General features: G+C 44.1%; 1 protein-coding gene across 1 annotated transcript; it reads right to left on the bottom strand.

The window, feature by feature from the left end:
• Positions 1-503: 503 nt before the first annotated feature.
• On the bottom strand, positions 504-13,816 carry plekhg7 (pleckstrin homology domain containing, family G (with RhoGef domain) member 7). Its single transcript, XM_070971319.1, has 17 exons — positions 13,539-13,816; positions 12,155-12,946; positions 11,353-11,375; positions 8,715-8,833; positions 7,669-7,709; positions 7,250-7,351; positions 6,661-6,810; positions 6,322-6,417; positions 5,680-5,778; positions 4,525-4,638; positions 3,875-4,049; positions 2,885-3,000; positions 2,585-2,672; positions 2,418-2,497; positions 2,162-2,315; positions 1,888-1,985; positions 504-787 (listed from the first exon to the last, which is right to left on the bottom strand). Exons 2-17 carry the CDS (start codon positions 12,800-12,802, stop codon positions 677-679), a joined length of 2,214 nt encoding a protein of 737 aa, XP_070827420.1. The 5' UTR covers positions 12,803-12,946; positions 13,539-13,816; the 3' UTR covers positions 504-676.
• Positions 13,817-14,953: the final 1,137 nt, after the last annotated feature.

Raw genomic sequence — 14,953 nt, 5'->3', positions numbered from 1 at the left:
CTGCGGTGTGTTATGTTCTTTTCACAGTGTGTTCCTTAAATGAATCAGTTGCACTTCATAAATATAGCTGCCAAATTCAGCCTTACCCCCCTGGAGTGAAAAAGACCTTGAATTTGAAGTTCTGAGTTCATCCTTGACCTTGGAAACAGCAGTTGGCAAATCAGTCTCACCTCAGGGTCCACGTAGCAGCTGCTCTGGAGCTTTCCATCATATATTAGCACACGATCTTGCTCTGAAGGTGGAGTTTGCCCTGTTGTCATGAAGTTGGAGGTGTTCATTTGTCACTTTTCTCGTCCATGTTGGCTTAAAAATTGAGACAACTGAGCAACGGCCGTCTGCTGATGAAGAGCAGGTGATTACTAAATGGAACTTGGGGTGAATTAGTTTGATCCAAGTCCTTGAATATCACTGAACTGATGAAAATGAAAGATGAAATGATGTGAGTTCCTTTAAAAAAAAAAAAAAAAAAAAAAAAAAGGAAAAACACTCCAGGACAACTTTTACTACGTAATCAGATATTTATTGTACACTCCTGCAGCAGCCGCCCTTAAAGGCAAACATTTAGTTTACAAAATGATCCTAGTGCTAAAACAGTCATTTACAAGACGTCGGGAGACGGTGAAGTGCACGTTGACGGTAGAAATAATTCGGATGGCTTCTGGTGCTGTCGGATGGGTCATATCTGTGAGGACTCCAGCCACAGTGAGGAGCTCTTGACACGTGGCTGCTGAGAGTCCAGCTTCAGCAGCGCCGTCACAGCGCTCTCTATCTGCGACATCCACGCTCTCTGGAAAGAGTCACACAGGGAGAGCAATGTCATCAGGGTCCCCATCCAGCAGCTAATTAGATTAGTTTTGTTAATTCGTTTAATTAGATGGTTTGCTCAGATGATATTGATCTACTTATTTGTGTTTCTTTGTAATGTGTGTTAATATGAGTCATCACTAATTCTGTACTGGAGCTGACAAAACAGCCTACATAACAACATATAAGATTATCCCTGACCAGTCACTAAAACAATTTTCCTCCATTTACAGAATGTACAAAATCACTTTAGAGATGCACATAAGGAGAAATTAATGTAAATTATCCTGTAACATGCAGAAATCTAACAGCTTAACATAAAATGCATTTATAGCCATCCATTTTCTATACCGCGTATCCCTTTCGGGGTTGCGGGGGGTGCTGGAGCCTATCCCAGCCATCAACGGGCGAGAGGCGGGGTACACCCTGGACCGGTCACCAGTCGATCGCAGGGCACAAACACACAACCATTCACACTCACACCTAGGGGCAATTTTAGAGTCACCAATTAACCTAATGAGCATGTTTTTGGTCTGTGGGAGGAAGCCGGAGTACCCAGAGAGAACCCACGCATGCACGGGAAGAACATGCAAACTTCACACAGAAAGGCTCGACCCGGGAATCGAACTGGCAACCTTGTTGCTGTGAGGCACGCGCACTACCTGCTGTGCCACCGTGCAGCCATGCATTTATATTTCAAGAAAAAAATACCATTTCACAGAGTAAATCCTGGCAGATTTCCATTAAGATCTTCAATTATATTAATATATACTTAATGTCATTAAGTAACTTGTGGTAAATTTTAATCACTGAGTGATGAGTGGGTTTATTTAAAAATCCTCTCAACTCACATAAAAAACTGCCTTTAGCAAAACATAGATTTCAAATTATTAGCTTTTGTAATTCTCTGTGAATGCTACTAGTGAAATCGTGTTGATGCTACACAGAAAGCTGAAATTAATGCCGTGTATGATGTTGAACATCTTTATGGCACTATGTACGTACATAATTAACACTGCTGGCTTTTAAAAAACTGCAAGACTCCTGAAACTTCTGGGAAATTCATGGCTGGAGTGAATTTACCTTGACAGACTCTGATGCAGCCTGCAGGATGAATGCACCGATGCATTGCTGGTAGCGGTTCTGGTGCATGACTATGAAAGAATGAGGCAGCCCCGACGCTACAAAGGATGCACAAAATAACAGTTCAGCTGTAAGACACCATACTGGCTGTAAACTGAATGCTCTCAACAAATAATAAGCCAATAATTAAAACAACTGTTGCTGCATTTGACGGTAAATACACTTGAATTTCAATGAACTCAATAAGAGAGATTGTCTAAAATACTGTTATTACTTGAGGCATTGAGCTGATCAATGTTCTTGAGCTGGAGTCGGTCCAGAGAGATGGGTTGATCCAGAACCGTGAAGGTGCACCCCTCCTTCAGCAGCTGATCCAGCTCCAGGTTCTGCGGCAGCCTCAGAGGATTCTGCTCTGGACCGCTGGACTTCTGCACAGGAAGACAGGATGCACAAAGCTGTGAGGCTTCTGCACAGAGCTGCAGCTGAACATGTGCAGTGGTCCAGTTCAGACTGGGAACAGGGTGACATACCTTCTTGTTTCTCTTTATCTTTGTGATCAGCAGGAACTCGTCAAACAGGAACAGATAAACATCAATCAGCTTTGTGTTCTCTAGTAACAAACCAAAGAGAGATGGTGTAAGATTTTGCTCAAATTGAAGCACATGAAATGTGCTGGAGTCATGCCAGCTGTGCACACCTGTGAGCACCAGTTTGCCTTCGTGCAGCAGGCTTCTGTGAGAAATGAGATTCTCCAGAGTGACAGCCTTTAAGAGATGTTTCAGATTCTGAAAGAGGAGAAAACATTTTCACTGTCTGACATGTAAACTGATACTGACAGATCCGATTTTCTGATACCAAAGTAACAGATGTTGCACCGTAAAAGCGAAATGTTTTACTTTTCATATCTCATCGTCTTATCGGCACACATGCTTTTACTGTCAACCAAGCTCTGTCAGACATAAACATTATTAAAAACCGCACACATAAGCAGACAGACCTCAGGGATGAAGGCACGCTTGTCTCTCTCCCACACAGGCAGCCATAGCAGAGCGTCTCTCAGCTGTTTCACCTTCTGGTAGTTATCCAACCATTTCACCTTCCCCTCCAAATCACCTGGAAGCACGGAGGCATCATTTCAATCAAAACCTCTGACTTCAGGATCAGAATGTTAATGACCTTTGATAGTAACACCTTTCACAGTGTGACAACATTTCCAACAAAAGCAGCACTTCATTATCTTGTTGTGTACTCCTGGCTGCTGGCTGCCTGCCTAACACGGGCATGACCGTATCGTGAGAGATTCCAGCACACACAGCTTTTACAGTAAATATCATCCACACCCAGAGGACATTGCCCTACACATAGTCGCTGTGGTTGTGACACTCGTCATCACCTGTGCAGCTCTGTCACACCTCTTTAATAGTTATGGGAAAATATGTCGTTAAAGACTTAAAGTCCACGCTGTTTGGTTGTGTATTGTTTATCTGTTCAATGCAACAAAATGGCATTGAGGTGCAGCACATTTCCCACAGCCTTTCCATCTAGTTACACAGTAAACCGCCTCAACAGGTCTGCAGGAGGAGGTGTGCTGGGAAGAATGAGCGGTCAGGGCTCCTGGCTGCCGGCCAACACATGTTGTGGTGACAGAGATAACCGCACTTACCTCTGCTTAACATGCCTCTTGTATGTTAATGTGTTTGTAAACCACCTGTTGACAAACACAACTGAACAAACACTTGATTTCTGATCGGCTGAGTGACACTTGAAGCTCAGTGGAGCATTCAGCTTGGCATCGGCAGCTGAAAAGATCTGTGGGACGAGCTTAAAGTTATGTAACTAACCCAGCGACAGTATGCTTCTCAATGAGTGAGTGTGCTGATGCAGGTAAGTCGGTGCTGAAATGCTCAGGTGGTGAAGAGCATCACTGTTTTATGCATGTTGTGGAGTGATGCACGGGAAGACATTCAGGGTGGTGGAAGGTGCTCACATATAGATGTGTCCACTTGTTCCGCTATGACCTGCAGGCCTTTGGTCTCGTCCTCCATGGGGCACCTCTTCACGATATTCCGCAACAACAGCGGGTATCGAGTTAGCCTCTGCAACGGTGCCACCAACAGGTCGCGCAGTTGCAGCCTCCGGCACTGCTCCTTCCTCTCGCACCACTGGGGAGAGAGAGGTGGCGAGAGGAGGAAAAAGAAGGAGGTCAGAGGGGTGAAGGGGCTCGTTGTGGTGTTTGTTAGAACAGAGGGTTAATTGGGGGGGATGGGTGGCAAAAAGCGTGTGAAAACAAGTGAGATCTGAGACCGAAACACAACAGAAGGCCCGACAAATACATAAGCGAGATGAAAGGGAAGGTTACACAAGGGACAAATGGTGACATTCCTCTTTGGCAGCTCTTGTTGACGCTGCTGTGTCCTCTCTTACACTTGGTACAGCACTGCCTGCCGCGTTCTCAAGGTACACTGCGTCCTTGCCACTGCTCTGACTCACACTCTCACACTCTCTCTCACACACACACACACACACACACACACACACACACACACACACACACACACACACACACACACACACACACACACACACACACACACACACACACACAGTCAGCTGCTCTCAGTGAGCTCCCTCCTGTACCTTCACGTAAGATCCAAAGTCCTCTCTGGGCTTCAGGCTGTCCAGATAAAGCAGAGCTGTGGAGTAGTTGAGGCAGTACGTCTGCAGGCAGTGGCATATGCTCTCCTGGAAAGCCTGCCAACAGACACAAGGGTTGCACACACATCAGGATACACAGTGCTGGGTCACATCACTCATTAAGCTGCACACAAACAGACCATAGAAAATAGGAAGAAGAAGATGCAAATCTGGGTACAAGCAAAAAGCTTAGAAAGCTTAACCTGTGTGTGAAACATTCTCCAGCTACGGCGAGGTGAATTATTTCTGTCCATGAATATGATTGGTTATTATCATTATTTTATTCTGGAGAGGCTCCAGTGGTGAGAGATGAGACTGACAACAGCAGCAGATAATGACAGTGTTGTCAAAGTACAATTCAAAACAAGCTAATTATTAGTGACAATATAATAATAATAATGATGTATCACATACATATAATAGTGTGTAATTACTTTGATCCAGACTTCATTCAAAATGCTGCTGGCAGACTCCTCACTATGAAGAAGAGGGCATATATAATATAACCCTGATTCCAGCTTCATTACACTGCTGTTTGTATGTTTTACAATCCACTTTCAGATCTTAATCATCACTGTTAAAGCCTGGATGCATCTGGCACGAGTATATAAATGAATGTTTAATGCCATATGAACGTAGTCTGGGATCCTCGGATGGGTCCCTTTGAGAGATTCCAGGATCTAAACTGGAAACCAGGGAAGACCAGAGATCATACAAGCCACATCTCTGCACTTCTTTTACTTTTACTTATATTTAAAAATCTAGTCTAATGTTTTATTGTTTTAATACATTATTTTAGCTTATTCTCACTTTTATGTTCTTTTTACACTGCTTTTTTAATAGTTCAACTATTCTGTTTTTATTTTGCTGTTGTGAAGCAAGTTCTATGTTTTATAGATGCTACACAAATAAAATGTATTATACATATACGTCCACACGCATCCAGCAGACACTTTGTCTGAAAAGTTTGTCCTCTAGTGTGAAATGTTGCCATTGTTTCAAACATCTTATCAATGCAGTTTTCAACTGACTGCAGTCAGTGTGTGTGTGTGTGTGTGTGTGTGTGTGTGTGTGTGTCCACATGTGAGCCATGCTTGCCTTGCTCAGCAGCTCCAGCAGGGTGGGCCCGCCACTGTCAGTAATCTCCAACATGTCCTTGATGACGCGGAGGAGGTTGTTCAGGAAACCAAAGCTCACCTGCAGCAGAAAACGTGTCAAGAGACAGCAGAGCCACACGCTCACCCCTCAGTCACGTTCAGTTTGTTAACAGCAAAAAACGACAGACCGCTAGTAAACAATACCCGAACTAACTCAAACACATCATTTCATTTCACATCACGGCACCAGTAACTGTAGTGTAGCTGTGAGCAGGCTGTGGTCCAGTAAGATGCATCATACATTCAAGTTTTGCTAACTCATGATGAATGAGTGATGAATGAATGACAGACAAGGTCCTCACCCTCTCAGTTAAATCTTGTCTGCAGACTAGAAGACAGCTATGCATGCATACAATTGTTCTTTTTGTGACAGCTGTCAGGTTGCTATTTAGATTCTTGGTGTCTCTTGATCAAGGTGCTCTTGAGAAAGAGATCCCTCCTGGTTAATTAATCAAGCAGTAATACAGAGTCTTGCACAGCAGTATTACTATACTGCTATAAAGGCTGCTGTTGTTTTAACATTTACATAATACACCCAGAAACTAGTGGTAAACTCATGGTACTGATTTGCATCATGTCTCACCAGGCAAAGCTCATTGAGGTTAGCAAACAGCCTCCAGGAGTCGATATCCATCAGGCAGTTCCTCATCTGCAGGTTTGTGAGTGTAGCCGAAAACACCTGCAAGCAACAAAGAAGGCAGAGAGAGAATAGGCTCAGGCCAGCGTTGAATTTCTAATCCACCGCTGCAAAGAATAGAAACCCCAAAGAGACTTTTACGTGAACCTCACTGACAGGAATTCAGTGACAGGAGGAAAAGCAGCAGGTGTTGGGTTTCGTTTGGGTTTGGTCTTTTTATCTGTGGTGCTGTGTGTGTGTATTTGCATGTGCGTGTGCATTATGAGGCTTTGCATGGACAGTCACCTCTTTGAGAACCATGAGCTGATCCAGGAAGTAAACACACTCGCTGGTGAAGAGTTCCCAGATGGCCTCCTGTCTCTTGAAGGCCTGAGGGTCAGAGGTGGCGCTCACCTGGGAAGACTGGTCCCGCAGGAACTCCGCCAGAGAGAAGTCCTGCACAGGGTCGGCAGAAGAGCAGCCATCAGACGAGAGAAAGCTTTTAGAAAAGGCACTGTTTACACCTCAGAAAGTGTGTATAAAACTGTATTCTGTCAGTGAAAAGTTCCTGATACAATCAAATGTATGTCAGTGTGTGTTTATATACATGTGCAGGGTCGACCTGACAGGTTGCTGTCCAGAAATTCAGGTTCTTGCACAACGTGTGTCATTTAAACGCTGCGGGAGCCTCCCTCTAACTGCCGTCCTGTTTTTTCTGAGTCACTCGTTAAACACTGAGATCTATTTGGTTTGGAAATCTGAATCTCTTAGTTGTTCAAACCCTGAGTTTGCTTGGATTAGAAGTCACTGCACAGCCACAACCAGCACGATGATTTACATAACAAACATCCTGGATGCTTCAGGGCTTTTGCTGCTGATAGTGTTCATTTCTCACCTTGTACCTCTGATGGTCACAGCTTCTCCAGTCTTGTATCTGTGATGTTGAGAGATACTTTTCGATATCTGATACTGTGCCTGTCTGCAATTTCCCTTTGGTCTGAAAGGCAAAGGAAGACACGCACGGTCACGGATTTGCTTGCACATTTGTAACGTTTGATCAAATATCTCTCCAAATGATGGCGAGGAAAAGCTATGTTCAAAAACTGAACTAACAGGTTTGGCTCAAGTTCTGCATTTCAAGTGTTGACCAATTACAAAAGGGATAAAAGGAACCACATTAATCTGCTTGGAGAAGTGGGTCAGAGAACAATGTCCAAACCAACAGCTAAAACAAAGCACATCAAAACAAACCACGAGCACAGCATCGGCACTGGGCACACATAACAGCAACTAACAGACAAACAGCACACCTACCGTACTGCGCCTCGAAAAAGGCCACTTTGACTTCTTGGTATCTATAAAAAAAACCACAAACATAAAATACTGATTATCCACAAAAGAACAAGCAAGAATGTGCACTGTGCAACAGCTGGGATTAGAATCAAACAAACGAACAGTGTGTCAGGATAAAAGGTGGTGGACTTGAGGACTTTTGCAAATATTGGAGGTTAAATTACATTAAAGCAGCACAGAAACAGTTCATGTGTTGTCCTCTATCTTTTGGACATGGTGTGTGGTTTTGCACCACCAGCAGACTCACTGGCACTGTGCTTCCTTTGAAGCACCAAGACGCACTGAGTGACTGGAGTAATTATAACTGTTAAAGCCTTTCAGCCAGAGGTCAGACTCTGTGTTTTAGTGCTGTGTGTGTGTTATCTGCCTCTCTAATTAGATTCAGGTATGAATGTGTTGCACACTGTCTTTTTCAGAATAGCCAGGGTTGATGTGAATAATTGTATTTGTGTTCAAGGTTTATGCTGGATTATATTAGACTGTGCTACAAGATGCAATTTATTCAAAATATTCAACTGTCACTGATTACACAACAGTAATTCAACTAATGAGACAGCAACTACAAGGTAATTATACTACTTACGTACTACTATGTGTTAGCCTGTTAACTAAAACATGATACAGGTTGAGACCTTTAGACTTCATATGGCTCAACACCTACACTGAATACTTATAAAAGCATCATAATCAATAAATAAAAAAGGCAACTATTTAGTGAACTTCTTATTTGACGGACAGTGTGAAACAGCTCTGACGCTTACGTTGCTTGGACTGCCATGACAACACACAAGGACACGTTACAGCCAAGCATGATAGCTCATTATGGTATTAACAATCAGTGTAATTGATATTTTGATTGATAACACCAATTGGTTCAGGTGGAAGCGTCACTCAAAACAGGGAGTGGACCAGTAGAACTCTGCTGGGACTGATCGAGTTAAATGGTTCACAAAGTAAAAAACAAGACCATTAAAACTCGATATATATAATATAATTTGACATTTTACCAGAGAAGTTTGAACCATTTAATATGTCAGCTGCTCCATTGGATACGAAAAGGTCTCCTGGTGAAACATCCAATCCGGGCAGGCTGACCACCACGGAGCTACGTCTCCTCTCCTGAAGCCTGAGGGGACAGTAAGCAGGCAGCTTAAGTATGAGAGTAAAAGCTGTGGAGCGAAATAGTCCCAGTCACTGTTTTACCGATTAATATTACTGCTGCATTCATGTGCATGTTGCATTTTACTGCTGTGTTTGTTAAAGGTTGAGTTTTCTCAGCATATAAAGGAACACATGTACCTCATATTTGGACTCAAGTACAGTACATGAGTAAATGTACTGTTACATTGTAAACAGGTGCTGGCTGCCAAACGTACAAAGATGAAACTAGAAGCAAAGCTTGACACTTTCAGAGCTGAGTGTGAGAACCACTACTGTGCTATTGTAAATGCAATACAGCACAAAGAGAAAAGACTTAGTGCAGGCCACAGGAAGTAAGAGAATTCCTTTTGTCTTTTTACATGGTTGAAATACCACTGAAATACCATCTGCATTGTGCAGCAAAAATTGGTAATTAACTTGAGTAGCAGAAACTATAAAGGATAAGTGTTATGTGTCTGGCTTATGCATGGATAGCTGCCGATTAATGGATCACCCTATTTGTGTGGAAGGAGGTGAGCTGTCAGTGTGAGCCAGTTATAATCCTCTTGGTCTGCCTCTCATAGTTAGTAACTGAGGCATGGCTGTGGCTGGAAAAACACAGGCCTGCCTTTTAGCCTCAAGCAAAGCTCAAACAGCCACTGTTCTCAAGTGTTTTGACTTATCCTCGGCTGTTGTACTTAATTCAGGGATTACTGCTCAAAGTGAAAAAAAAAGGACATTCATGTGTTGAAATTAAAAAAGAAATGAATTTCAGCTATGCTATGGAGGTGAGGGTGAATATGCTAACTAAATATCTTAAAAGGGCCCGGTCACATAGATGCTTTCATTTGTTGCAAGAATTAAGAGACTGTGAACAGAGCAAAACTTGATCGGTGACTGTGTGACTCCAACAATCGCAACTCAAACTGTGCCAATGCCAGTGAGAGCCTCTAGTTGTTTAACGTGGCTAATAAGCTGCACAACAACCAGACAGGCTGGTTTTGCCAAAGTTCACTCTGAGCACGCTGACACTCAGCGGGTCAGTGACCCATGTCAACGTGCTGTGGTTTCACTTCTAAATTTTTCAGGGTCCTGCCCTTAAAAAGTAGAGTTTAGGGTTTCAGAGGCAGAGAGAAAAGGATCAGATAAAAGAGAAAAACCAACAGATAGACAGATCAACACACTTTCTGTCTGATAAAGGTTATCAGAACATGATCATACCGTAAGACTGGCTTACAGATGAGGGCTAACGTCCCTGTTTATGATAACAATACAATAAACTGGAGCAGAAGTGCAAACAAGAGGAACAATGCTGGTGCTGGTTTGTCTTTGCCTGCTATCATACCTAAAATCTTCTTTCTGAGACCGAATGATCTTTGAGACTTTCTTCCTCTTACAGCTCGTAATATCCCCTCGAACAGCGGCTGCCTTTCTGCTGCTGCGCCTGCACCTCTCAAGCAAGCGGCAAACGAGACTAACTCGAACGCACATGTAGGCCGCATGGCTGCAGGGCCAACCTGTACACATGGAGGATAAGTCCATCTACAATGAACGGGAACAGCTTTGTTGAGATGTGAAAACACAAACTGTTCCTTGCTCTTCGTCGTGAGATGATGCAAAGATTGATGTATAACCAGGCGGAGCAACAGCAGTAAAACAGACAATAGCAGCAGCACCTGAGCTCTGTGGAGGATATGCGGCTAATGGGACAGTAAGAAAGGCACGATTACTCCTCTAAACCAGGTCAGTGCCTCCTCGCAGTTCATTCCTCGGCATCCTCACAATGACACCCTGTTGCTTTGTGACCACTCAGAAAGCTTTCTCTGTCTCAGCCTCTCTGCCACCGAGAGCACTTGTAAAAATGGGTGTTTTGTTCCTGCACGCCAAGAGAAATAATGATGCCCCAAAACAAAACTGTCCCAACCAGAGGCTCGCAGGGCTCGGTCACTGTAAGAGGCACAGTGCCAGGGTGTAATTACGGGGACAATAGCTGCCTAATTATCCAGTGAGGGGACGAGCCCGGCAGCCCATTAGGAGGGGTGTGGGTGGCAGCGAGAGAAAACAGCCTTAATGAGGGTTTGTCTAGGCCACACATAACCATGGGACTCTCAAAACTTAACCCACCAAGCTTATGCTCCATTAACAAAGACATGACTGACAATGAATGCACAACGGGGCTCCTTAAACCCTGAAACGTCCCATCGTCCTCGCTCATGAGTGTCCCGCGAGCGCATGAAGACATGACGCTCGTGATGCCGAAGTGACAAGCTCAAGCTTCCGTGTTCTGGATACAGAAGCGGCGGAGGCTCACTATGGAAATTAGAGGTGAATCAGAGTGACAAAGAAAAAAAGGTGCACACTGTGGTAAAACTTATCAGTTCCAGGAAAAGTTTTACTACTCTCCTGATATGCGAGCATGCTCTGACAAGCTAGAAAGTGAGGTCCAGGTGGTTTTGGCTATGCTGACACACAGACAACATGCGAGACAGTCCGAGGCAAACTTACCTATTACGGAAATGCTCTTTGTCCTGCAGAGAGAGGAAAATACTGCATCAGACAATGGAAGACCATTACGCATTACAGTAAAAAAACTGAGATGATTCATTCCCTTGGTGCGTCAGTGAGGAGTGGAAGTTACAGCATGAATCCAAACAACATAAAATCAGATAATTTTTTAGTGCTCTCATTAGTGGCAATTATGATATGTTCTGCATGCCATATTAGCACCGTTACTGTCACACCCAGCATGAGAGGGTGCAAGGACCTCCTACTGCTAACGACACCACTATATCGCTTTCAAAGACCTTCAAATTTGAATCAGTGTTTTAAGTGGTGGCTTGGATTCAAAAGCCTCTGATATCTGAGGAGAATGTTGGGACTCTATTGAGAATGTGCTCGGCTGAATACCGCGAGCTGATGAATAGATCTCCCCATTATCTTTTTCCATCGCTCACTGACCCCTCCATTATTGGGTGACTGCTGACTGCGGTGAATAGGGGCCCGAGGAAAGCACTTCCCAGGGCTCTCCAGGCAGTGGGCTTGGTCAGAGCTGTCAGTGCATGTAACTGCTGATTCATTTGCTGTCAAAAGCTTGCATTGTGAGTGACCACCGCAGGAGGCAGGGCAGAATGAGGGAGAGAAGGTTTCCGCAAGGAAGGAATGTGTAACCATTTAATTTATAGATAAAAATCCTCAGCAGACCGCAGCACGTGACTCGTGGTGAGGGTGGGAAGAGGTTTGCAAAGGTGATTAGGGAGGACAGACATGCTTTGATTCAAATTACACAGAATAAGTGGTACGAGCTCACCTGTAGTTCCCGATCAGGAAATCCAAACTTTTTCATGTGAGCAGGAAGAGAACTGTGACACTCTTGTCTCTTGGGAGTGACACCGTTGTCAAACGTCTTTGATCTATGTGATCTGGTTCTCTGTCGGCCGTAGGATGAAATGGGCTGATGACCGGGACACATCTCTCCATCAGAGAGGGGGCTTGCAGCAAGAGGAGACTTGACTCTGTGTACTGGGGACAGGGGGGTTATGGGGGAGGGCGTGCTCTCCGAGGAAGGCTCCTCCAGAGTGCTCCCCATCCTGACAGGATCCCAGGTATCCGTCAGAGGACGCCGAGTGCTCCTCATCCTCCTCAAGGTGGGAGAGGTGGAGATGCGGCCAGGGGCCTGCCGGTCAAACTGGAAGAAAGGTGCTACCAAGCCATCGGTGTCCACTGGGGACGAATGTCTCCACTTGGAGTGTGTCCGTGTGAGATCTATGTGCATTATGACTGGGTTGCTGGTCTGACACTCCTTGTCCTCTGAAGGCCCCCAGTCCGTTTGGGTCTGTGCGTCTGCCACACCTGCGTTGACATCCTCATTTTCGACCCACTCGATGTAACTCCAGTCCAGCTTCTTCTCGACGTCCTGCTCTTTATCTTGCAGAATAACGTGCTTCAGCGTAGACATTATAACCTCAAAGGCATCATAAGTGCAGCAGAGATCAGAAAATGTGTGATCTAATGGTCCGGTTGCTTTGCCTCCTCTGAGTTAAAGTCAGATGATAATCCTGTTGCATTCCAACACTGTTCACACCACTCAGCTCTCAGGCTTCTGCGGGGAAAGAGGCAGAAAATGTGTCAATACCCACAAGCAAGATGAAGCAGACTGAGCACAAACTAACCTCCTCGCTGTCTGATAGGGCGTTTGAATTGGGTCGAGAATGGCCACTTTGCACTGAAGTAGCCTTAAAAAGATAAAGTATAATATGACTCAAATATCTACAGTGCACAGTAACTGCATGTTCAGTCATCTTGACGATGTGGTGAGAGACACAAAGAGCCTAAGGAAGCCATGCACCTTACTTCAGCTCTCCTGTCTCACTTTGCTGTCTGGTCCACTGTGTGTCCACTCATGTTGTTCTCCTCAGCTGACCTACTGCTATAGATATAACACTATCCTTTTTTATGCCTTTGCTTTCCTCCATATTTGGTTAATGTCATGTATTGAAACCCGCGCGAGCAGGCTTTGGACAAACTCGGCACATGCACGAGGCAACAAAGGTGGGGAAAAAAAAAGAAAAAAGGAAGAAACAGTGTATCCGAAAGTTTACAATCAACTGTGCTAAATATCACCTGTGGGGAAGCAGGGAATGCACGTGCTTGGATAGAAACTCATTAAAATTGAAGAAGTCTGGTTCACTTACATCAACCGGTGCCTCGCGACGACTTCAACGACTGGCGGGGAAGTGTGACCCGCGAGAGTCCTGCTGCTGGTGGTGTCGGAAACAAACAGGCTCAACACAAAGCTCATGGAATTAGGAGGAGAAAATCCGTTTGTCCGATCGTGTTCAGTTTTCTGTCAAAACTCGAGCGAGGAAACAGGTCTGTGACGCGCGGAGCGACGGTGGAGTGGAGCGTTTCATTGTCTCGAGCTGCTGGGAAGGAAGGTGCGACTACACTGCCTGTTCACATCAATACTCTCTCTCTCTCTCTCTCTCTCTCTCTCTCTCTCTCTCTCTCTCTCTCTCTCTCTCTCTCTCTCTGTTTCTGTCTCACTCACTCACTCACTCACTCACTCACTCACTCACTCACTCACTGTCTGTCTCTCCCCCTCTTTCTCTCACTCACTCACTCACTGACTGTCTGTCCCCCCCCTCTCCCTCTCTCACTCACTCATTCACTCTCTCTCTCCCTCTCTCACTCACTCATTCACTCTCTCTCTTTCTCTCTCTCTCTCTCTCTCTCTCTCTCTCTCTCTGTAACAATAAGTAACCTAGGAATAAAATTAACTGATTTCTATGAATCTGTTTATGATGTGATGATGACAATGCATTTTCCAGCTACTCAAGAGGAAATTAAGAGTTTAAAAAGTAAAAGAATTTTCTCAAGATAGATAAAAGAAACACTTAATCCTTCAGTTTTTCCCAAGCATTCAGAGTCAGTACATCCAGAGATAAATGGTTTTCACTGGACAAGAAGGGTATGAAGAAGTGTAATCTGAAAAGTGACTAGAGTGGAGTGAAAAGTACAATATTTCCCTCTGAGATGTAATGAGGTAGAGTAGTATAATGTATTGCATGAGCTGTAAATACTCAAGTAAAGTATAAGTAACTTGAGTAAGTGTGCTTAGTTACTTCCACCTCCAGATATAATTGTATAGTTTAGTAGGCCATGGCGGAAGTAGTACTCTGACTGAATTAAAGAAAATACTCTGAAACAAATAGCAACAAGAAAAATACTTATAGTGTCAAAAGTAAAAGTACTTATTATGCAGAATTGCCCCTTTCAGGTCAGTTATTATAAATTACTTAATCCTTAATGCATTAACGTGTAGGTAGCAATTTAATGTTGCAGCCGATCAAAGTAGTTTAATCTGTATAAATACATCATATTTTATTGTTGATCGAGGTGAGTGAGTAATGTGGGTAAAATTGCAGTATTTTCCTCTGAACAGTAGAGGTACAAAGTAGCATAGAACCTCAAATTTGTACATCCACACAACGCTTGAGTACATGTAGTTGGTTCACTTCATCATGCTTATTATAGAGTGAGTGTATATAGTACGTACAGTAGTCCACCTTTGACAGTACTGCAAGGTCAAGCCTACATGTACGAAGCT

Source organism: Chaetodon trifascialis, chromosome 10, assembly GCF_039877785.1.
Source record: "Chaetodon trifascialis isolate fChaTrf1 chromosome 10, fChaTrf1.hap1, whole genome shotgun sequence".
NCBI classification, from domain to species: domain Eukaryota; kingdom Metazoa; phylum Chordata; class Actinopteri; order Chaetodontiformes; family Chaetodontidae; genus Chaetodon; species Chaetodon trifascialis.
This window is presented reverse-complemented; position numbering and strand designations above follow the sequence as displayed.